Source organism: Brachionichthys hirsutus, chromosome 1, assembly GCF_040956055.1.
Source record: "Brachionichthys hirsutus isolate HB-005 chromosome 1, CSIRO-AGI_Bhir_v1, whole genome shotgun sequence".
Classification (NCBI taxonomy): Eukaryota; Metazoa; Chordata; class Actinopteri; order Lophiiformes; family Brachionichthyidae; genus Brachionichthys; species Brachionichthys hirsutus.
Window position 1 is genome coordinate 13,199,864 of NC_090897.1, and position 25,056 is coordinate 13,224,919.

Genomic DNA, 25,056 nt, shown 5'->3' on the forward strand with positions numbered 1-25,056 from the left:
CATGCTTAGTGAACGACATGCAAGACAAGACTAAGAACAAATGCATGCAAGTGTGTGAGCGAGGAGGAAGAGGGAGGCGGGAGCACAGACCAACAAGCATCTAGTCTAAAAATAGAGGACGGGAAAACCTCTAAATCAAATCGCAAGGCAGGAAATACACCCGAGTGACACGGCAACTCATATCCAGTTAGATATTCCTGTCTTTTTGACCATTGCTGCCTCATTTCGGGGCAGTATAGAGCGCTTAGGTTAGAGATGCTGGTCAGCCTTGCCCCCCCCCCCTCCCCCCCCACAGTTTCCCTATTAAGGTTTAACATGAAAGTAGGAACAGTTGTTACTTGTATTGGAAGCCTTACTGTACTTCTCCTCCTTGCATCTCTGCAGAATCTCTAAGCTTCTCTGATGCACAGGGTGCTGCAGAAAGCTAAAACTATCCACACTTTTCAAAACTGCACAGGAAACAGCGTCATCATGCCCTTGGAGAAGCAAAACAGGAGAAAAAGAACGAGGGAAGAGAGAAGATACATAGAATGAAAGAGAAGGGGGACAGACAGAGAGAGAGAGAGATAATCGACAGATTAGACAGTGAAGAAGAAGAGATCAAGAGATGCAGTCGTCTACTGGAGAGATACCCGCGCAAGACTTCTGAAGAGAAGACGATTGACATTTCAAACTGTGTGTAGGTGTTCAAACCCCAAAGTTTATTTCTCCTAGAAGTGTTTCAGGAACCTGATTCTACTCTTTTATTCCCCCTCTTGGACAAGGTGAGGGGATTTAAAGGTCGTTATCTTGTTTTCCATAATAACTACATAAAAATAAACTGAAGAGCTGGCATATAAAAAAGAAAATTGATGAATTGATGTCTACAGTAACACAACGGGCAGAAAATCTGTTTCCATACGGCATGCACATGTAAAAACCAAATGTGCTGGACGCATCAAAGAGGTGCAAGAGCACAACATTTGATTCATGAGACGGCAGGACAGAAAGTAGAGGTAACGTCTACTGCATGTTCAGCGGGAGTCTAAAGGAGGAGACGGCGTTCGTGAAAGCCAAAGCTGAGAAAGAGCTACAGGAAATACACGGCAGCATTACTGGCACTACGCACACAAACTACAGAACAGAGTACTGAAACACAAAATGAGATGAAGGCAGAGCCAACTATACAGGCCGGAGAGGACAACACTGGAACTGCATGGCGTGAGCTTCAACAGGGAGGAAATATACATGTTTTAAACCGTTTAGTACTTTGCCATTCTACTCGGGAGTTTCTAATGTAAGAAATTAGTTAAAATCTTGCAGCCGCCTAGTAACATAAAAAAAAAATAACTGCATCAAACAAACATCAGTTGTTATGCTGAGACAATAAAATGCTATTTATTACATAAGACTTCCTAACCTCAGAGATCATTTCCGTCCCACATCAGAACACACTATGTCTCCTCTTTCAATGTGCATATCAGAGGGGGCTTCCATCAGTGTGAGAGCTCACCACTCTTCTTCTGCGTGCGTCTCTTCCCAGCCTCCCTGAAAGCAACGACGGCCCTGAAGTAGGCGCGGAGAACCGCCCAACGGAAAGTGGCCGTCGGGTCGATGCCCATCAGCCCACAAATAAAAGCATTCTTGCTGCTCTTCAGTAAAGCGACGATGTCCGTACGCATGTGGTCGGTGTTCTTCTCCCTGAAATCCTGTGTTTGGAATATACAAATGAAAAAGAGTGGGTTTCAGTTTGTTTTTGTGACTGCCACAACATTCCGCCATTGCAGCTGTAAAGGAGCCAGGCCAGCAAGAAATACGTCCTAACCGGACAGAAACCAAACCCTAAGAGCAAATTCCAAAAGAAGCACTGATTGATTGACTCAAGATCAATTATGATGACACAAAACCAATAAAGTTGAATGCAGTGCACCTTGTTTTTCTTTAACCAGGAGCTGTCTTATTGAGATTTAAAATCTATTCTGCAGGAGCGGCCGGGTTAACATAGGTAGCAGCAATTCACATTAGCATTGTTTTACAGAAGTTTCTCAAACCCACTGTGTAAGTGACATTTTTACACTATTATATTATATTCAAGTTGAATTTATCTGCTGACAATATTAACTAGTGTACGCTGGGTGAGAGTAAACAGGATGACTGGAAAGGGTAATGTCAGAAATGAAATCGAGCATGAAACCTTCGAGCGATGAACAATCGGGGGAAAAGAACGTCTGCTTGAACGGTTTAACACAGCGTTAGAACTTTTTTTAGGGATCTGGGTTGTACATTATCTTTTTATGTGGAAAAAAACATGCACATTTTCTCCTCAACTAAAGTATAACATTCTAAAAATGTAAGTTGATTGGCCACACTTCCTTTCTTTTCTGTTAAATCAATGCCTAGGTGTGGAAGTGATGCTCACACCGACCTTGACCCCGTATTTGACCTTGCCAGCATAGTGTCGGATAATGAAGGCAGGCTCCATGACAGCGGGGAACTCGATATAACTGCTGCCTTCATGCTGTCGCTTGAACTTATCCAACAAGGTCTGGTTTGTGGCTTGAGGGAAACTGAAAGCAAGAGGGGGGGGGGGGATACTTTGAAGAACAAATGTTTTTTTCAATTTTTATTTAACATGAAAACACATAATGATTCTAAACTGCATCAGGATGAATGAAAGGGCTCAACAGATTCCTATTCTAATCATCCACAGAGAACCTAATGAATTGAAGACGTCTTCTCCCACCAGTCTGTCATCCAGCCACGGCAGCAGTTACTGCCAAAGTACTGGAAACATAGCATGACTCAACATTTCATCTCCCGTCGCCATAGACCGAGTTATCAATTAGAGATGATCTGGGATCAGCTTCCCCCTGCAGTTTTTCAATATGCAGAAAATCAGCAGCTTACAGGAAGAGGAAGAAACACACCAGGGGGGGGGGGGGGGGGGGGGGGGGATCTGATCTACGGAGGCAGCACTGCCAAAAACTTTCAGCTCAACCAAGTGAAGGAATTTGATTCAGTGCTCAACTAAAGGAGAGAGGAAGTAAATGAGAACATGCGGTTCACATAAACAGTCCCAGATCAGCCATGAACCAAAGCAGATTTACATTCATTATGCACTTCAATTTACATTTAAGGCCATCTTACATGAATAGAAATACAGGGATATTTAACAATCTCCCATGGAGGGTTTTAATAACGGAGATAGTCCAGGGAGGCCGGAGAGCAAGACGTCTCCTTTAACCTGTCAGAAGGTTAACATTCAGAGTTAAATCCTGCTTGTTTGCATTCATATTGGTGAACGCAGCAGCTGTGAGCTCGGCACTAAAGTTCTGCGTCCGTCCTGTAGACCGCGGGACTTTTGCTGCTGAATATTGAGAGCCTGATCCTGCATATTTCTGGTCCTCAGAGCTGGTATACACGGCCTCATTAACATGGAGCATCAGAGGAAGTGGGAATACATTATGGTGCTGCATACGTCGGCCTCGGGATTTGCACTCGTCTCACCTTCACCTTCAGTGAGTAATTATTTTGGTTCTTTAGATACTGTGTGTTCATATTTTTCTCCAGACGGTGACTTTGGTGCTGTTCTATACTATCAAACAGCACAATGCTTTTTAGATAGCAGATGACAACATTACAGCCAGACAGGAGGGAGGACTATGACATGTGACAAATGTCCTCAGCTTGTCCTGCACTCGTCAAAACGGAGCGCAGAACTCAGGGACTTACTTGCACTCTTCGTCCAGTAGGTGGAACAGCGCCGTGGGCTTCCTGCTGATCAGGTTGATGCAGCCTGTGTTGTCAATGTAGTCGATGTTGTGCCAGCTGATGCCCTCGGCCCTATATTCTTCCTGCATGGGCACACAAAGACAAAGCGAGAGCTCAGGGTCAGAGCCTCCAGCGACGCACTGCTTCCAGACTCCTTACCTTGATGCACGAACTGCAGCCTTTCCTTTAAGCTGCAGCGCTTCTTTTGCAGCAACACATGCGGTTCTTACAATCTGATTTCAACGCATAAACGCGTCAGATTAAAAAACTAATCCCATCATTATATATCCAGCATGTTTCTACACAGCATTTACGTTTTAGGACAATGCAGCGAATGTGCAAGACAATGTCTGCAGACATCGGTCAATTCTAAAAAATGTTGAGTGTGTCATTAAAAACAGGCAACGGGTTCTAGGTGGGCTGGCCTTTAACTATTTAACTCAAAGCAACAATGTCATTTGCATGCAGGCTTTCATGTTGTCTCGCCGCATCGTAAAACTCTCTGCAGATCCTGCCTGGAGGCTCGGCGGTTTAATAATGAGAGAAGGATTCAGAGCATTTATCAGTCCTTACCCTTATGTTATTTTCCAGTGTTCCTGGGAAAGTGATTTTATCAATAAAGACCTTAATCTAGAAAAGGTTTAATAAAAAAAAAAAAAAAAGAAAAGAAAGATAAACCACTGAAAACTTAATTTCTGACTTAAAGTCAGAAGCTTGGAATAAGTGAATTACTGTTGCTTTTTTCCTTTATGTGCTGAAGACAGTGTCTATTAAGAAGAATACTCTAAAAAGGGGAGATGAAAACTTCTGGACACTCGTGTAGGAAAAAGTTTGATACTTTATTAAGCTCACAGCAGTTTGCAGCTTTATTCTGCAACACGTTATTCTTCCGTTGCAATGGTCGCAGCCTCGTGAAAACAAACAACCAAAATGATCCAAAGCTCTGATGGCAAAAAGTGAACAAAATGTAACTAAACATCTCCAAGGCCGAAATGTCCTGTTGTTGCATCATATATGTTACAAAGGGACCGAGAAGATGTTTTGAGAACTGACAGCATCAACTCTGTGAAACAATAACCGCCTGTCTAAATACTCATACGGAAAGAGGAAGCTAATTTGCTTCATGTTCAGTGTCATCCGTGGACTCGGGAGGTTTTCGTTTTCCATCTGGCTGCAAACTAAATTTCCTCTAATGCAATTAAAAAGCTTAAGGACACATTTGTCCCAACGCCCTCAGGCGATATGAAGACCTCAAAGCATAGTTAACTAACTTAGTGAAGACATTCTAATGTGTTGAAATAAAGAGTTTAGCAGCACTGGGATAGTAAACGGGATTTAACGTTGGAATATTTGCTGAGTATTTGTATGAGGTGCTGACTCGACCTTTTGCAGTGACTGAACTGTGGTTTGAGGGGTTATTGTATTAGATTGCCTAACATTACACAGGATGCCGCGTCCGCCCCCTCGACATCCCACTAAACCTTCTTCCCGTGGCTGCTGTGCTTCACTCACATGTTGACCAAAATAAGAAGAACAGAAAGTGTCCTAAAAGTCTTAAAAATGTGCAGAATCAGAAACCGGCTCTCAACGGGCTGCAGATGTCAAGTCTAATTCAGATTTCTACCTGAGCAGGTGAGCCTGCATTAAAGTTGTGTAAGATATACCTCCAGAGTTGGTTACCTATACTAACAATTAGTCACAGGGCAGACCCAATGAATACTTGTTTCTTTACTGGCACGCTGAATTGCCTTCACGTAATCGTAGTGCTGCATTTTTCCTGTAAATATCCATTTAGCATTCATCGGATGTCTTTCAGCAAAGCGATTAGAGAGTTGGGAGAAAAACAGGAAAATAAGTCGGATTGCCACTTGAAACGAGCATCGGTTTGCCTTGAAGCAGAGCATTTACCCCCCCCCCCCCCCCCGACTGTTCCAGCAGCGACTGATTTGAATGGAAACATACTAAATGTAACTGTAGACCAGGGTGTGAAATAGGCTTCAGGAGAAATACCAAGAACAGCGCTTTGGTCAAACTATGCTGGGGGAACAATTCTAAGAAGCTTTGGGCTTCCTCAATGGTTGAAATTGATTTGTCCACGCTCACATAGTGCCAGACCCAGCGTGTACGTATTTCCCATCCGCTCCAGTTTCCTCTCATCACCTCAAAACAGCGTGAATCTCACAAGTTGTATAGAATCGAAGGGATTTGTATTTATTTATTACTACTTTAAAAGAAAATATATATAACTTGTCTACATTTTATACTCAAAACTGACAACATTTAATAAATAAAACTTTGGGGGTTTATTTTTAATGTGATAAAGAAAATACTACCAAGGCTGTTAAATCTGATAAAAAAAAGTGCCATAAAAACTACAGAATTCTGGCATAAAGGAATGCCAGAATATATTTAATGATAGATTCTCACATGCAGAGTCGCGTGCATGTGATCACCACCTGCAAAATAACGATGATAAAATGCAAGTAAAAGTACGACCGCTGGTATAATTACGGAACCGTCAACAACAAGTTTAAAGTATCAGTCTTGCTGAGGTTTGTCCAGATTGCTTTAAGTTTGACCAGACAACTACATGCTTCCTGTATGTAAGCATCATTTTACCCATCAGGTAACAGATCTGTCCATATCTGATTAAAATATTCTTTACTGCAAAGTTTCAACCTTCTCAGAAAACGCTTGTTGTTGTTATGACGCCAGATGATCCAGTGAATCGAGCCTGCGGGGCTTCTGGGAAAGCTTTCCAGAGCTCACCCTATTCAACCCTCAACACCCACTGGGGGATGCATTTTTGTTTCATACAAACATCTGCAGCAGTGGTGCTTTCTGGTGCGATTTTCCCAGTTTTCAATGACACAATAGTGATATTCATTTCTAACTGACTGCTACAATGACAAAGCCTGCATTCATGCAGATAGGCTCAGTACGATTTTGGGACTGGGGCAGAGGAGAAGCTATCTCCTGATTGGCTCGTTTAGATTTCTACAGGAATTGCAAAAAAAAGATACTATAAAAACAAAAACAAATCAAATAATTTTTTTTGTAATGATCATCTTCACAAAATACTACATTTTTAGAGGATGCTGCAGGCTGCATTCTGAGAAAGGAGCACTTTGCCAACTGTTCTGCTTGAGGCGGGATCTATTATGATCGGGTTTAGTGCAGCGACCAGCGGCAAAGGAAGTACACTGTACTATAAAAAGTATGAACAAACACTGGAAGCTAAACCCTTGGAGTCAGTGAGAAAATTGAAAAGAAGGTATTGCAAGGCTGTGATCCCTAACATGCCCAAAAATCAACTGCGAATTACTTACTGATATTAAAGATTGAGACTTTTGTAATGGTCTTTACTGGATTATGGAAATATTCAGGAACAGACATGCTTATAAGAAAGGTTGAAGAATCGCATCCCAGGAATGAAAGGACTTTACTAGTTAAAAGAAATGACGGGCGGCGTTTCAACTCTTATTCAGAGGTTTTAGAACTTTAAAAAAAACATCTGCTTCAAGAGATGCATGAAGGACAACTTCATTGTGTAGTTATGAACCCTGATTCATCTGTCATTACTTACATAATCCATCAGATTTTATGGAGAGAAAAAAACTTAATGTACAAAACAGTTATTCTGAATGTAACTTTTTTTAACCTTCGGAAGAGAGAAGCGTTTGAAGTCACTTTTCTATTACATAAATCTGTATGATTACTCTTGACTGGTTAATGACGGGGGGGGGGGGGGTCATGTCTTGGTGTAACTCATGAACTCTTTGAAAAGCGCAGCCATGCTGAAGCAAAGCAACAGTTCAACCAACAAGAACGACCAGGCGGCTAACAGAACATTTACCCTCCATTCTGGTGGCCACAGGCAGGCGGGGGGGGGGGGGGGGGGGGGGGTCATGCTGCCTTCAGCTTCTTTACATGGTGATTAAGAATTTCTCCATTGTTGAAGAGTCACTGTAATGTATGTTCACTGTGTGCCCCGATAAGGACGGCGCTTTTCCTTTGAAACAGTCACAGCTAAAGAATGTCAGTAGGTGAAGGTGCAAAATGTTGATCTGATGCAGGAGTTAGCATCAGCTCAAAGTACAAGGCCTTAGATGTGAAGCGTCCCTCCCATGAGCCCACGGCTGAGAATTAAAAACAGAACGTTAACGACACAACTTACTTGTTCAAGCTTAAAGATGTGCTGGTTGAAATAGTGCTGGAGACGCTCGTTGGCAAAGTTGATGCAGAACTGTTCAAAGCTGTTGTTCTCATAATCCTCGAAGCCAAAAATGTCCAGCACGCCGATGGACAAAATCTGAGAGAGAGAAATCAAAAACATCAGCTAAACTAGAGACTTTGGAAGATGGTGAGAAGGTCCAACAACAAGCAGTCCCACTCGTAGACCTCCATCTTTTAATGTTTCTATCATGAAGGCTTTCCACCGTAACTTATTGGAAGTGCAAACTATAATTAAACTATAATTCTCCACACAAGATGACCAGAGAAGAACATATTTCCATGAAAACGGCCAAAAAAATTATTATTAGCATAAAATGTAAAGCTGTTATGATTAATAAATGTAATAAATTTGATGGTCACAATCAATATTTTGCACAATATGCTCCAAACAAAAAATAATAATGGAAAGACAGAATGATGACCCAATCGTTTTAATTAAGGAGGTAAGAAAGCTTTTTTCCTTAAAAAAAAAAAGGATCCGTATTTAAAATCTTTGTGATATTAATGCCGACTATGATTCATAAAAGTACTGATTTTCCAGAATTGCATGTTCAACTCCAGATGAATTTTTCCTGTAGGTACTTGTACTTTTAATGTTGATGCTTAGGCAGTGCGTTTGTGTCGTCCTCTACCTTGGTCGTCTCCACCAGGTCCTTGAGGTTGAGCAGAGCGTGGTTGATCCTAAAGACGATCCAGTCAAACAGCGCACTGTACAGGGACTTGGCCATGGAGTCTCTCACCGTACCAGCCTGCAGGGGGAAACACACACACACACACAATCTACTTCATGTTTCTACAAACATTTCCTTCATTAAGAAGGAAAACACAAGCAATAGAAATGACTCCATGTGTACAGCGATGCAGTGCATATGTAGGAGTACGCTTTCCCTGTGAAACTCCTATTTTGCTTTTTGTAAATTACTTAAAGTGAAGCCTTTGAACAGCTGTGACATCTGCATCGAGTAAGTCACAGCCACAGCCACAGATAAACACGTCATCTGATTTGAGTACAAACAGGAATCAAATGCAAGCATCGGCACAGGAAGTGGTTTTCTATGGCAGCGATACAAGTACTACCAGACGTACTGGTCTAATCTGGCCGGTTTTCACAGCTTTATTTAATAGCATATTAGCGTAGCTGCATGTCTTGTGGCAAATCTTTGTAGTGTGCACTGTAACACATCTTGTGAGCAATTAAAATGTTCCATCTCAATTGAAGTGACATTTTTAAAAGCTTTATATAACAAGTCTATTACGTTCATGGGAGCTGCTGGATTGTGATACTTTTGTAGGAGACTAGAGCTCGCCGTCTGGCTCCAAGGAACACATGACCCTGCAAAAACTTTTGTGCAGGCTGCTCCAAAGCGGATAATATAGAAGTTGTCGTCTTCCATCACAATGCTTTGGATCTTATTCATAAACTTTGCATAACCCAGGATGTAGAACCTGGTGAAATTATTGTTGAGAAACTATCCGCTGGAAAGATTTAACCTCGCTGTAGCAAAGGTGAGCCGTGCTCCTCAGAAACAACAAACCATGAAGTAACCACCCAATGAAAGATGCCTGCCTTTTGGTGCACTTAACCAGGATATTTTTAGAGACCTCAGATCAAGCATGCTTCCATGTGTCAGGACACATTATTTTAAACTCCATGCATTCTGACGCAACTCGTATGACTGCACATTACTGAAGCTGGTGGGGAAACAGACCCAAATCCAAATAAAGAAAACTCATCACAGCGATACTCAGTTTGGAGTTTTCAAAAGTCTGAAGCAAATAGATTGTTGGGGCCGTTAGAGAAATATTTACACAGAGACCACCCAGTGTGCTTCCAAAAAATAAAAATCTGTTCATCTGAAACGTGTCCTAAAATCGAACTGGCAATTTGAGTGTTGTCATTTTGTGGGGGGTCGAAGACGACACCGTCTTCTGGGAGAGATTGTGGTGAAATGCTGCTGAAACAGTTCCCAGAGCAAATGCTCAGAGCAATCTTTACTGTAAAATAAGATTATTTAATCAAAACAACTGCATGTGTAAAGAAAATACACAACATCTATTGTGGAATATTTAGACATCATTACACTGTAAATTCTGCAGAATGGGGCGTGCTTGTTTTCAGAGAACATTGAACAACGGTGAGGGAGGGCGATAACCTGACCAGCTTAGAATCAAGGGACTGACATAATGGTCTGGTAAAAGCCACCCTGTGAGAATAAACTATTTAAGATTTACTGAGCTCCGCCAAGCAGCATTTTGGATTTTTAACATTTGTTTTACGCTATAAATCAGAGAGGCATTCACTGGCGTGTGTAGCTCCAAGGCTAAAACAAGACCCAGACGTCACTCCTCCACAAACTGTAGCAGGAATGTAGTCAGTTGTGTGCGCGTGTGTGTGTATAGATACAGTATTTATCACTGCACCAGTCTGATAACTCATTTTAGCATTATATTTGCTATACAAGTCTCACCTCGCCAAGTTTGTACGGAACAATCAGCTTCTCTCCGACGGTTACCGTCTTCCGTGTCGTCAGGGCTTCAAACAGCATCTCTTCTTTCACCTGGTCGATGAAGACAGACAGAAAGGAAAGGGGTCGTGGCCCCAGTCATTTATCACTCATCAGTTTTTAGTGGGAGTGTGCATGATGACAGCCTGAAGACGAGCGCTCCAAGATCTACAGCAGCAAAATTCACCCTCAGAAAAACGGTCCCACAAACATCCACAAGCTAAAGGGCAGGTGAGATACGTCATCAAACACACAGCTGCACACAGCCCCCCCCCCCCCCCCCCCCATCAACACGATACAGTACCTCCAGGAGCTCCGAGACGACGGGCAGCACCTCTGGGTTGCAGATGTCGATGGAGTCGTCCCTGTTGGTTTTCCTCTTGTAGCGGATGTTCCCCAGGTGAAGGATGGCTGACAGCAAGGAGAAGATCCTAAACGAAGGTTCGGCAGAATGTTGAAGAGACGGAAGACGCAGCGGGATCCTCTGGAGCTGCTGTTAATCTCAGTCTCAGAACTATTAGCTCTTGTGTACACATATTTCAGATCAGGCTAATGTGTGGGGATGATGAAAAGAAGAGACAAACAGGTGTGAAAGAGACTTTTCGGGTCTTGTTTGCACATGACTCCTACTTGTAGTGCTTTTTTCTTGGCACAGCAAATGCTTTTGATTTTTCACACACTCTCCGCAGGTGTGTGTGTGTGTGTGTGGGACTCACTGTTTGCGAGTGGAAGGAAGAAACCCCACCATCTCCATGGCAAGCTGAAGCCTCTCAAAGTCATGCTTGAGGTCTTCTCCTTCTACAGTGAAGCAATCCTGCGAGAAAAAAGAAAAGAAAAAAGCAGCGGCCACACATTATCAGGCAAACAGGAGATGTTGCGACACGCACAACACACCAAGAATACACAAAGATGTTTAAAATAGTCTGGAGTACTCTGCAGCCGAAACAAAGAGAGTAGCACGAAGGAGAAAAAAACTAAATACTAAAATCAGGCATCATAAAGAAGCATGGCTGTCCAGCAGAACGGCCGCGCTGCGTTCAGAACAGCAACGTTGTGCAGGCTCGGCTCGTGCAGTGGGAAAACTTCCCCTTTAAACCAGTCAAATTGGCAAAAACATAAAAGAGCCACAAGATTTCCTGCAATCAAGTGATGGATGACAAGAAAACCCATCGGGGTGGAGGCAACAACAAAATGTGCAGACAGGCGCCAATACGAACAAATTCACACAGCAAGATGCACGTTTCAGAGCAAACGTCCAACCAACGGCCCAGAAGAGTCAACACTTTCATTTATTGAGGGGGGAAAAGCAGCTCCAGGTAGCAGCAGAACGCATCGCAGGTGCTTCGCAGTTCATTCAATGTCAAATCCGTTGAATTTCCGCCTCCTCGTGTGATGGCGTTTTCCACCCCTGTTTTAGACAGTACACGGGGAAGATGTAACTGACAAGCAGAGCAGAATCATTCCTAAATAAGAAATAATACTGCATTAAACTCAGAGGACAAGAGGGAGATCGCCTCCCAGCCGAGGAATCAATACTTTAATAGCTGTTTTACTGCATTCCTGCTCTTTACTTTGTGGGGTGATTCCACTATGGCTGCCATAATTATCCCATACCGAAGCCTCGGAAAGACAAACACTCCAAACATGAGGCTAACACTTAAGAGGGCCTCCTTTTCGCCTCCCTTGCCCTCTGCCTTCACGGTGGAGACACACACTGACCTGTTAGTGACTCAGGTGTTAAATGGCTGCAGGAGGAAAAGCTGCACATCAAAAGTCACTTTATATTTACAGTAAATTCTAGTTAATAATGTAAGCGCTAAATAATACATTAAGCAGTATCCCCAGCTTTTTCTTTTTTTAATATATATACAGTTAATTTACTGAAGTAGGACGGGAACACAAAACAGCAATTAAAAATGCCCTGCGACATTTGTGTTTACATAAAAACAAGCAATTTGGGGCCCACCACAAAACCAACAGGAAGACAAATCAAAAGGAAATCAAAGACTTTTCTGATCACTGAACTTTATTCACACCTCGTCAACTTCAGAGAAGAGTGTGGTTCGGGTCGGCTCCAGAGATTGAGAGGTGAGGGTGTGTCGTTGGGCAAACGTCCTGCGGCAACCACAAGGTATGAACAAAAGGCGTGCATGTGTGTGATTACACGCACTCCAACGCCATGTAGCCGCACTGCATCCTGCTCGAATCACAGCACTTCTGATAGAGTTACTGTAATTCCAAGTTAAATAAACTTTAATTCATGGAAGACGCCAGATTAGAGCAAATAGGAGACGTTAGCAGCTCATTAAACGCTGATGAAAATCAACCCGAACGGTCTCTGTCCTCTTCCTGTGTGTTCTCTACACAGTAAGGACTCGCACTCGGACTTGATGAAGTTTCACATGCCAGGCTTCTTTAATAGGAACCCTATCTTCAGCACGGACACCAGAACTGCTACGCTGCCAATGATCAGAAAAGTCCAACAGAAACACAGGCGGCTACAGCGGCCAGGATACGACGAGGCATAGCAACAACAGGGAAAAGCAAAAAACACAGTAAAATAAAGAACCCAAACTAAACCAGGAGTAAAATGAGGGGTGAGAAAGGAAAGTGTGGCGTGAGCGTTCAGGTGGCCTTGTGGCTTGGTGAGACACACGGACGGGACACACATACTGACCGGTTCACTGTCAGCGTAACCGTCCCAGTGCAGCTGGTGGCTCGACTTCATCTGGAAACGTTAAGGCAGAGTTTACAGGAGGACGAGGCTACGTTAGACAGCAGCTCTCCACTGGTCGCCGACGGCAACGGGCAGACGTGCTGCCGAGCGGCGGCCCGGTTTCACCCCCCCCCCCCCGCGCTTCACTGAGGGCAGGGTGTTCTCTCTGGCATCAGTTTCATTCCAAAACATCGGTGTCATCGCTTTGTGCTGTTGAGCCCATGTTTCAGGTGCTTTAATTCAGTGGTGAAGATGTTAGGACGAATTTAAGCCTTGACCAAACAACAACAACAACGTTTTAATGAAGTCTTATGAATGTAAAACAACATTTTGTGTTGAATTAACAAAAGAAAAAATATAAATGGTGATTTTAACAGCTGATAAATATTTATTTTGCCGGTGAGCTAATACACGATGAAGGCTAAACATTTTTCCTTTAGTATACACTGATGGAAAAAGACCAACAAACACCAAACAATAAGCACGTTTACGAAGCAACTTTGACTTTTCATCATATCTGATGAAGCTTTTATGATTTCATCCATTAAAAAACTAGCTTGTGATCATTTACAAAATGAACTTACAGATCTCTTGAAGGAATTGCTGCATTGATTGTGTGCAAGAACCTTTCTAAAATGATCTCTACGTCCGAGATGTCAAACATTCAGATGATCAGATTTGTCTTTTACACACAACCTTCATCTCCGTCGAGTGAAGTTCTTAAATATGAATAAGAATCAAACTTTGGGAGAAAATGATAAAAAAAAATTATTGGCTGTACTGGCTGGATTTAATATTTTAATCTACATGTTTTTTCTTTTGCAAATTAATGTTAATTTAGCAATAAAATGTATAATCCAGACAGCCAATGCGAGCGGCCCGTTGGATGCAAATCGATTGATTAAAAGATACAAAACCACCGATGTTCTTGTCAAAGCAGAATGCAAAACGTGTGACCGAAGAACGGCCAGGCAGAGCAGGAAGGAGAGCGACGCGCTGCCTGCATGTATGCAGGAGTATTTGCATGTGCACATCAGTGGCCGAGAGGAATGGAAGGAATTCCCTGCTTGCTTCTGCGGAGGCGAAAGGATTTTGGAGGAGGGGATGGATCACTGGTTTTCTTGGTGAGACTGTCAAAGCCCACGGGAAGAAATGCAACACGTTTGACACAACATCCCCATTGCACAAGCATAGTGTGTGTCTGTGTGTGTGTGTGTGGGTAATGGGTAATAACAATTCTGAAAGAAAGTGGGAAACCCAAGCTACAGAGGCAAATGACAAATTATGTTTTTTGTCAGTGTGTGTGTGTGTGTGTGTACTTGACAGTGTTATACGGATGCATATATGAGCATATGTGGAGGGGTGTGGTTTTTCACGTCGTATTCATTTAGGTACGACACATATGCTCATATACTAAATACTTAGTATGTCGTATATATACAGTTACACCCGTCAAACTCAAGCCAGTACAAACAGAATGGCTTCAAATAAAGCGCCCCTTCTCTGAAAGCCACCGAACGGTGGAATGCGTTTCCCTTTGAGCCCTTTCCTGGTGGCGAGGACACAGAGCTATTGTCACGCTGCTCGGCTTGTTGGGATATTATGAAGACCGGCAGACGACACCAATACAGACACACAAACAGGAAATGAGCAAACACGTCGTTAAATAAAATCGACGCCATCAGACGGGATATTGCGTGGGGCCCACCTGACTGAGGTAATGGTATTCTTCAGGCTCTTTGAGGTGAAAGGCTTTCCTCTCTTCTTCACTTGCTCCTGCCAGCAGGTAGTAAAACACATGGTAGTTCCTAAAAAACAACAACAACAACATTGTATGAAAAGGAAGCTTTACTGTTATTATCATGCAAACACTGAGTTTAGAAACATTCTTATATTTAGCATATCGGGGTAACGAGACATGTCATTAGGGTACTATGGGTATTTGTTTCTCAGTCGAATACTTGATGATGTACTATTGACCCGATCGATTTGTTGCGCTAATTTCCTTGATCATAAATGCTAATCAGGCTGAAACCGCAGTCGAAGCTACCAAACAGTAATGACGGCACACACATCTCTGTTGCGTCGCTAGAATGCGAACAAGTGCGTTTCCGCTCAATGCATCCAACTGCAGAGTGGAGGTCAGAGGTCAAAGGTGTGCAGCAGCTGCTGTGCAACCGTGGTCCTCTGTGAATACACACACCCAGAAGCTTTTCTGGTATCTCATTAAGAGGCGAGCAGCTCAGGGGTCCCGCTGAAAGCCCCCCCCCCCCCCCCCCCCCCCGGTGGGGTTAACCCTCACCACACGGTTCATCATGTCCAACACATTAGCGTCAAGCCTTGTTCACTTCATGAGCCACACTTTAACAAACTCAAGCAGCGAGTTTAGCTTTAAATTAGATTCAACAATGTGAAGACTGATGTAGTTGGATCTGTCTGCACTTGGAACAGTTCAGGTTGTACTTGTGTTACTGTTTAATGAGGAAACAAGAAAAGTGCAAATCTGTAACCAAATCAAACTGTAAAGAAAATTAAAATAATAATCTGAGGGTTTGGTATTTAATAGTCAGAAGAGTAGGTCTAAGGTGTCTCTGAAAAGGGCTCACCGCTCATTGTGCTCCTGATAAACCAGCCTCGACTTCTCCAGGAGATATTTCTCCACATATGCTCTAAAAAAAAAGAAAAGAAAAGGGAAGATAAAGTGGTTAACATCAATTCATGAGCTTTCTCTGGTAACTAAAATCATTTGCTTCTGGTTCCTTACCCTCTCACAGTGCCGCTCTCCTGGTAGTTCACCTGAATGAACTTGCCAAAGCGACTCGAGTTGTTATTATGGGCCGTCTTAGCGTTGCCAAATGCCTGAAAGAGAAAGAGAAGATCCGATAAGCACAAGACAAATGCATATTATAAAAGTGGGATTAGGCCACAGATTCAATACGGCGCAAAGATGTTGGTGCCAGATTCCGGTCTCGGTCCACTTGAGGAGCGGATCCTTTGTTTGCAGGTTTAAGTCCACAGATCATCTTGGCCTTGAACCAAACAATGCCTGGAAAGACCGTCAGCTCTCTAGACATGGAGCGAACTATCCGTCAGACACACTGACATCATTTTCAAATTAAGCATTTGCTTTTAGGATCTATTTAAGTCAGACAAATTGCGAGAGTGAGGATGAAGGGGTAGGCCAGGTAGGCCTTGATGGGAAAGATATTGTCAGTGAGTAATGGGGTCCATGTGGGCCATGTGCAACACGTGTAATGGCTGTGCTTTAATAAGGCAGCCCAGTGCTTCCCCTCGCAACCTCGTCTATGTCGTACGGCTGCCTGGAGGGGGAGTTGGGTTTTTTTGGCCTTTGTAAAGCCCGTAGTTATTTGTAGCTCGGCCACAAGTAAACAGATTCCTCACAGAGCTGCACCGAGGCCTGTGTCTGTGGACTGAGGATACAGCCCCCACTGGCCACACCTTTCACTAGTACAACACGCATTCCAGTGATGCTCGGAGAAGGCTAATGGGGGCATATTATGGAAAAATAATCACTTTTCCTACAAGTTTCTACACACATATTTGGTGGTTTCGCGTGATTACCAACCCAAATACCGCAAAACTAAACCATCCAGTCAATCCTGCGTAGTTTGCGTAGTTCTGTAATCAAGTATTGAAACATGTCTGGCAGCAATCTCCCCCCCGTTGTGATGTCACATCGGGGGGCACGTTAAGATGTGTGTGCACCCTACCCGTGTCGGCGCACCGCACGTCCACGTGTAGCTCGTGCAGGAGTCTAACAAGAACGGAGTGGATACATTTTTTTTGGTGGTAATATTCTGGCAAAAGTTGGGCAAAATGTTTTAGTGTGTGGAAAAAAAAATCACCTCACCAGTTACCATGGCAGCGTGCAGCTGCACGCTATGAATTGTATTTTCGGTTTCATTTACAGAGACGTTTCTGACAGAGCTGTTTGAGACAGAAAAGAGGGACGCTTTCCTGCAGCATCTGTTTGCTATTTTGACCAAAGACTGTCACAGATATTTCATACAAGTGTTTGGGAACAAATGGCATAATATGAGATCTTTAAAAGAGTTTTAGGCGAATGAACAAATCTAAAACCTAAACTGGGGAGGGGCAGAACTTATTAAACATGTCAAGCAATGCTTGAATTTCATCTTAATCTCATTGGATGTTTGTGCTTCAAGCAAATGCAGCATTGAAGAAAAACATATTTCTCTTTTCCAGCTGTAGCAACAAGTCAAGCTCCGCAAGGCAAAACGGTCAGCAAAACAAAGTTCAAAAAGCTGTTTCACGGTTTGCAATATCAAAAACGCAAGGTACATGGGGTAGTACTTCTCAAAACCTGCAGCCCTACAAGTACATAAATCAGAACCAACATTCAGTGCAAAGCACGTGAAAGTATTTGAAAGTTTCCCAAAAGCTTCATATGGTTTTGATGAGCCCTTTTCCATTGTAAGTCTAAGGGCAAAGAGCATCATGCTATGAAAAAGATTTTTTTTGGGAGTAACAGCCCAGAAGAATCCAGGACACTTAGCTTCATCAACTTCTGGCTGAGCTCGGCTCAAACTACTGGATCGCTCCAATGAACTCTTATGACTCACCAGGCTAAACAAAACATTCAAGTGGGCAGACGCTGAGGAAAAATATATTCCACTCCACCGTCTGGACAAAGCGAAGCATATAAGGTCATATCGAAACTTAAAATGTGATACCTTCAAACATTTGATTCGGTCTTCCCAGAGGAGCTGGTAGTCTGCTCACCAGTCCAGGAGTCTGTGAACTGAGTAACCTGTGCAGGAACTATGGGTCAGACAAGCCCCCCCCCCACCATCAGTCAATGTCCCCAAGCAGTGAGAGCTTCCTGAATGGGCAGCCAAGAAAATCGAAACACATAAAAACAACCTGCTCACAGACCGGGTGAGGAACTCAGGACACGCAAGCCAGATAATGTACTTTCCCCGGTTTATTTTATATTTTATTAAAATGCTTGACACTCAGCATGTAGTGTTGGGCCAGCAGGAAGCAGGATGAGGAATAACTCAAATACTGCATGGGAACTGATTTATGCGCAGGAAACATATATTCCTTCCACCTGGTCTGTGTAAAAGAGACGCACGGGAAATAGACATTTTTTTATAGCCACACGATAAGCACCTTCTGGATAAGATGAACGAGTGCATAATGTAAACGGCAGTTTCTATTCTTTCTAAACTTGGCCGTCTCTGCATCAGGAGGAATAAAACCCCAATAATGTCTCTACAGAAGATGCAATGTGCCATAACGGACCTCTTGAGCAGGTGGGAGTGTCTCATAATGCAGGAGAACTTTAATCGTAATAATTAGCAAATCAGTGTCAAACAAAAGACAGAGACTTCCACCATAAGTGGATTGAACAGAACTTCAATCGCCATTATTGACTCAAAGTGACACTAAATCTACTTCAATGCAAAGTAGACAAAATAAATGGTGCTTTCAGGGACCGACTGTAAACCGCAGTTGCTCCTCGTGCTTATTCTGGGAAGCATCAGTCACTATATCTCCAGTTTACGCAGAGCCGGCATGTCGAGGTAAAGCAGAGGAGTGAAACGCTAAACTGAGAGTTCTCGGGGGGGGGGGGAGGTTCTGTCCGCGGACGTCTTCCTGCTTCAAACGGACACAAAGTCTTCAAACGACACCGGAGCTAAACTGTTTGTGCAGAGGGATTCAGATCACTGAAGTCACTCCGGCAGGTCAACTGTATTATTCTTGGCTTCAGACTGCAGACTGAGCCAGAGGCAGGCCAGTGACAGACTTGAGCCGGTGCCAGCGTGTTCTGGGCGTAGCGTGTCCGTCTGCTGGCCTGGTCAAAGTCGTTCGGGCCAGCACAGACGGAGAGGATGACGGGGATGTTTTCATCAAATAAAGTACTCTGGCCATCCTCATTTTACCAAACTGTCCAGATGATCCTTTTTAGAACTTTGGAACATAACTTGTGCTGGATGATATACTGCTTTATTTGTTATTTACTTGAATACGTTTGATTGCTGATCCATGGAGTCATGTGGTTTTCTTAACGTGAACGTTTTTATGTTATAACAGCAATAAACTATCCGTATATATTTTTTTTACAACTGTGCAATTGCACATGTAATGTTGGTAACTTAAATAAGTAATCATGCAGTTATTTAACAGCATGTTAAGGAGTAGTTACATTTATTTTACATTTAGTTGCATTTAAACTGCGTTACGGTTTACAACTGGCCCTTTGAGGGCGGCCGTGACGCAGATGTGGCCCTCGGAGAAAGTGAGTTCGACACCCCTGGTCTGCGAAGAGATAACTCGATTATTGCCTGCTGAGTAATCTGACTCATCCACTGTAAAATAGAATCGCATCATGCTTAACGAGAACAGCATGAACTCATCGTAGCATTACAAGGAGAACTGAAAGTGTGATTCACTGGCAGCTGAAGGAGGCATTACTCATTTAACCTTTCTGGATTCGTCTCCTTTTTCCAAGTCCACAGCCACGCCCACTCATCCACCACAGCATGCAGGCACTGTGGTGGAGAAGAACCGACAATGGAGTGAAAGGGCCTGACATTTATCACAGTTATGTCACAGCGCGAGTGGGCAGATAACGCTCTCCAGAGGGTATTGTGCAGCCATGGCCCCCCCCTGTGAGCTCACAGCTCGGATCACGCTGGCACGGAGCGGACTGCGGTCACTGCGGGTGTTGAATCAGAGTCATGCAGTCACGGCTTCCAGCTCAGTGAAAGCACGGGTGGGGATGTGGGTTCTGGCGGTGGCTGCTTCTGTCAAAACAGGGCCTTCAGATGTGTTTGAGGGCCCTTTCGGTTTTTTGTTTGTGCAACAGAAGTACTGAATATATGTCGGCTTGTTTCTGCGCTCAACTCTGAAAACAGTTTAAACAGAGACTGGGAGATGTAGCCTGTTTTTTTTTTGTTTAAGTCTGTATCTTTTAAAGTTATGCTTTTTCAGAACTATATATAGATGTACACCTCGGTGCAATTTAGGAAACGTAAGACAAAAGTCAGGGGGGATTCATTACCTGTATAAACCTTTATGTTAATGCATCCAATAATCGCTGACATATTGCAGTCTAGACTAAAAATAACAATCGTGCCATTAACTCTCACTACGTTTCTACATCTGTGAATGAACGGCCATCGTCTTTCAGCCGATGTGGACTCCAACATGGAATCAAGCAGGTTGTTTTCGGGCTTAACATACAGAAGTTAACTTAAACCAGCCCATTAGTTATAACTCCTGGTTTAATCGTGTAGTGTATGTAATATGTTCTGAATTTACGCAAAAACCTGTGAATTAATGAACTACTGCTTTCAACAGAATGTGAAGAATGATGAGCTTTCACACCTGCCCAAACGAAGCGAACCATCAGAGGAAACAAACTCTGGTCCGTTTAAGATCTTTAAGACTTTTCAATTCTGGACATATTTTTGAATTTGTTGTTAAACTACGAATACCAGGGGAGGGGACCACGGGGAAGACCCAGGACACGCTGGGGAGACTGTCTCTCGGATGGCCTGGGAACGCCTCGGGATCCCACCGGAAGAGCTAGAGGAAGTGGCCGGGGAGAGGGAAGTCTGGGCTTCCCTGCTTAGGCTGCTGCCCCCGCGACCCGGCCCCAGATAAGCGGTTAAAAATGGATGGATGGATGGATGGAACTACGAATAATTTGTTTAGAGCTCAAGTTGTAAATTGTGTGTAACAAAAGGGAAAGTTTTTTTTCTCTCTATATGCATAAAAATGAACATTGTCATAACAAATGTAAAGAGTTTAAGAATTCCTGGATGACAAATACGTGTAACGGAGAGATAGAGAGAAACAAGAAAACCCTAATAATTAGTGAAACTATATATTTTTTGGGGGCGGAATCAGAAAGTCCTTCCGAGTTAGTCAGTAGGAAGCGAGCATTAGTCACAGGGATGGAGATGAAAGCCAGGCGAAATAGAAAAATAATCACGGATCTCTGGGGCTCCTCAGCTCTCGGAAACATCTCTCATATGAGATAAGCCTCTCTGACTTACGGAGCATGAGTGGGAAAAAACAGCAAACATTCCCAAAGAGTCCCAAAGGCCGCTCAGAAGAAGCTAATGAAAAAGTAAAAAAACAACAACCATAAAATGGTACAGATGTACATCCTTGGCCTGGGTAGGGCTCTCTCCATCACTGCACTGAAAAAGTTGGGCCTTATCAGCCAGGAAAACTGTGGAGATGGAGCAATGACAATAAACCGTGCATTTTTGATTCTGCGTACTTTAATGTATTTATTTTTTGTTTTACTGTTCCTGCTGATAACGATCCGAGAGATGTAGAAAAAAAAGTCTGCGCATTCACGTAGTCTGGAAGGAGACGGCCGTTCCCAGGAGCCCAGACAGAAGCCTTAATTGTTGTTCGAGTTAAGCAGTGGATTTAGAAAGAATTCATGAGCCCAGGGGTCGGAAAATGTTCTCAACCAATGACTCTTCAATTGGAGTCATGCAAAAACGGAAACTCTCCTCCTTGAGCCAACGCTGGCGGCCGCTCAGAGGGTCTCCCTGCAGACCACCGGTGGGGGGCAGAGACCACTGAATCTTGGAGGTGAACCATGAATACTCCCTTCCTTTAACAATGGCATAACCTTGAGGACAGACCTCTATCTGAAAAGGTCACAGATAGACTTGCATGACTGCTACTGGTGATAGATATCCGGGATGGGAGCAGGTGAAGGAACGTTTGGACGAATCCGCCCAGTGAAACAAGACATACCGACTCTTCTGGAACAGCTGTTTTCACTGCACCACGGGTGGCTGCATGTTTTCATGGTGAAAGAATCCAAATACAGGTGTTGCACATAAACAGGCCTTTCACTCTTGGGAGGGGGATTTGCACCATCAGAGCCGAAGTTGGAGGGTCAGAATACTTCAAAACACACAAGATTACAATATCTCTGTGTTGGACGGATCGACCAGAACAAAAAACACAGCTAAAGGTCCGCCGCACCGTAACACCAAACAGGAAGGGAGTGAGACAGGCAGCAGAGGAACGCCTTAAACAACGACTCCTTTTCACTCAAGTCTCATATTGATGCATCCACGCCATTCTTCTTCTTTCGGCTCGTCCCATTAGAGGTTGCCAAAGCAAATCGACCCGATAGTAGATTACACGCTTGATTCTGGCAAAGTTTTACACCGGCCGCCATTCCTGCCGCAACCCTCTGCATTTATCCGGACTTGGGACGGGCTCAAGGGCGCTGAAGGCTTTCTATGACTTTGTCCAACCCCTTCTACAGGTAGACAAATTCCCTCTTGGCAGACATTGTGGGTCAGACATTGCGGGATGCTGGCGCTGCCAGGAGCTGGGAGGGAGACTGTCGCACACTCGATTCACTCGCTCGCTTCCTGATATGCCGCCACCGCACTAACCTTAACCAGTCAAACCGTAAGTGGACGACTACCCGGATATCAATGAAGGTGCGATCAACAACAGAGACTCCAGTCCGCCAATGGGAACCTGCATCATGCAGAACACAAGTAGACATGTAACCTCTCTCTAAGGGTTTACAACAAAAAAGGGAATTTTACATTATAATAATAATAAAACATTTCCCTCCATGTTTAGTTACATTGTTCGTTCCCATATTTAACGATCGAGCCCCGTTTCCCTGTGTGGGATCACCGTTTGCAGCAGAGGCCTCTTCTCTGCAAAGCACAGCTGCCTGACTGGATTTATTTCAAACATTGTCAGGATGCCTTTGATGAAATGTCATTTCTCACACGAGGAAACAGTGTCTGCTCTGTTCATTATTCCTGCTCCGTGTGCCACGTGACAACTTAAAAGTAAAAAAACAAAAAGAAAAGAAAAAAGAAACTTTCCCTCAACTGAACTTTTGGCCCGGCATTACGGAAGTGTTCAGTTTATATAAAGGTTAAACAAGGAATAATCCAAACAGATGAAAGTATTATAAAAAACACATTATGTGGCCTGGAGCTAAACAAAATGTTCACCACTTTGATAAAAGAGTAACAATTCTTCAGCAACAGAACCATCTTTGGATTTTGACAGACAAAGTTGGAGATCTAAATGTTTGAATTCACCTGGTGCCGCCGGAGACGGCCGGTTGTAAACTAGCTTAATAATAGTAAGATAAAATATAAGTGTGCTATATTCTGTGCGGAATACCCAGCCATCTTGAACAGCACACCCGGTCTGATCTAGTCAGAGTCATTGATGAAGACGTGGGTAAAACCCGTCTTCATCGCCGGCCCTCCTCAGACAGGCCGTCTACAGACCTGGGCCCGGCCCAAGGCATCAGCAGCTGAAGCTCGACGGTCATGACATGGCGTCGTTCCTCCCAGTCGGGGAGGAGGGGGGGGCTACACTGATGTCATCAATCACTCCGCCAAACGTGCGGAAAAACCAAACATGACCTGTGGGTCAAATATCAAACCGACCAGTACTCCCAGTACAGTAAAGACTTCGCTGTACCAACGTCTCATTGTCACGAACACTTTAACTAACAGACCCCCCCCCCCCCCCCCCCCCCCGTTGCGTTTCACCATGTATTTTTTAAACTCGTCAGTAAACTAGCAGCTTAGCTTAAAGTGAACACAGAACGCCCACAAGCAGCTGATCCTGAAAACAACTGTTCACATCATCCATTCAAGAAAATCCACCAAGGTCAGACCCATGAGACCGAGAGGGCAAACGACTGTTGCTGCTGCGCCATTCCACAGCGACGCTCGGTGCAAACATCGAGTGTCACAGGTACGATCGAGGCCTCTGGAGCTTCAGGAGGTGAGAATCTCACCTGCAATGACACCACTGCACCTTTTCTGTGATCTTTGTGTTAAAATGACAAACAAACACACAAACGTTCTCTCACTGGCACAAGAAACTATGCTAACCTGAGCTGGACAACAATGTCACACCACACACACACACACACACACACACACACACACACACTGAGCGCTCAGCTTGAATCTCTGCCAGCACGATGCAGCACTTCAGAGACGGGCGTGGCTCACAGGAAGGTCTCCCATCAATACCTGAAAATAATCCAGACACTGGAGACCTGGCGCACAAGAACCGGGAAACGAAATGTTTGACTTTGTGCAGTCTCACTACGTCCGGCGTGAGACTGCACAAAGTCAAAGTGATTCACGCGCGTTGACATCATCACAACTCAGCAGCTGATGACGATGCTCATCTGAGAATCCTCAACCAGATTATTCTGCATATTTTTATTTTACCTCAAAACCACTTTTAAATCACCAAAGGTTAGACTGTGCGCCAACGATGACGCCCTCGTGCGAGCTGTGTCGCCGCGACGGTCACAGGAGGCGGGATTTCAAGCTTTCGCTCTCTGGTGATGTAACAGACAAATCCCTGAGCACGCCACTCTCCGGCAGCCGCGCCCTCATTACCCACCGAGTTCGTGTTTGTTCACAAGACTGGGTGGAGGCAGATGATGAATTACATCACAGGCGGTCATTTTCACACCCTGGGGGGGGGGGGGGGGGTTCTGATTGATCGCCAGATTGAGGGTTTGAATCCTAGTGAACACCATGCTACAGAGTTCACGCCCCCGAGTCCAGCTATTGGCTGAGCTACAGGAACCAGGCGCTTCCTCTGCAGTCAGATCGTTCCAGTGAAAGAAAGAAAGAAAGAAAAAGAAAGAAAGAAGTTTAAAATTATATACTGGTATTATACTTTTCCTGATAGATTTCAAACCAAACCGAAGAATCAACCCATGAAGAAAATTTTGGTTTCAACCCTTCAAAAAAGATGTAGAAAGACATTAATTAGTCCATTAGTGAATAAATAGAAAGGTAAAACCAATCT

General features: G+C 43.9%; 1 protein-coding gene across 1 annotated transcript in view; it reads right to left on the reverse strand.

The window, feature by feature from the left end:
• myo9aa (myosin IXAa) overlaps positions 1-25,056 on the reverse strand; it is a 56,223-nt gene that overhangs the window by 21,171 nt on the left and 9,996 nt on the right. Inside the window, exons 2-14 of the mRNA XM_068742240.1 lie at positions 15,971-16,065; positions 15,813-15,875; positions 14,915-15,014; positions 13,168-13,218; positions 11,207-11,304; positions 10,795-10,921; positions 10,455-10,544; positions 8,619-8,735; positions 7,928-8,062; positions 3,712-3,833; positions 2,405-2,546; positions 1,493-1,688; positions 357-476 (exon numbers count right to left, since the gene is read on the reverse strand). Of these exons, the coding sequence (XP_068598341.1) occupies positions 357-476; positions 1,493-1,688; positions 2,405-2,546; positions 3,712-3,833; positions 7,928-8,062; positions 8,619-8,735; positions 10,455-10,544; positions 10,795-10,921; positions 11,207-11,304; positions 13,168-13,218; positions 14,915-15,014; positions 15,813-15,875; positions 15,971-16,065 (1,456 nt within the window). The remainder of the gene's footprint in view (positions 1-356; positions 477-1,492; positions 1,689-2,404; positions 2,547-3,711; positions 3,834-7,927; positions 8,063-8,618; positions 8,736-10,454; positions 10,545-10,794; positions 10,922-11,206; positions 11,305-13,167; positions 13,219-14,914; positions 15,015-15,812; positions 15,876-15,970; positions 16,066-25,056) is intronic.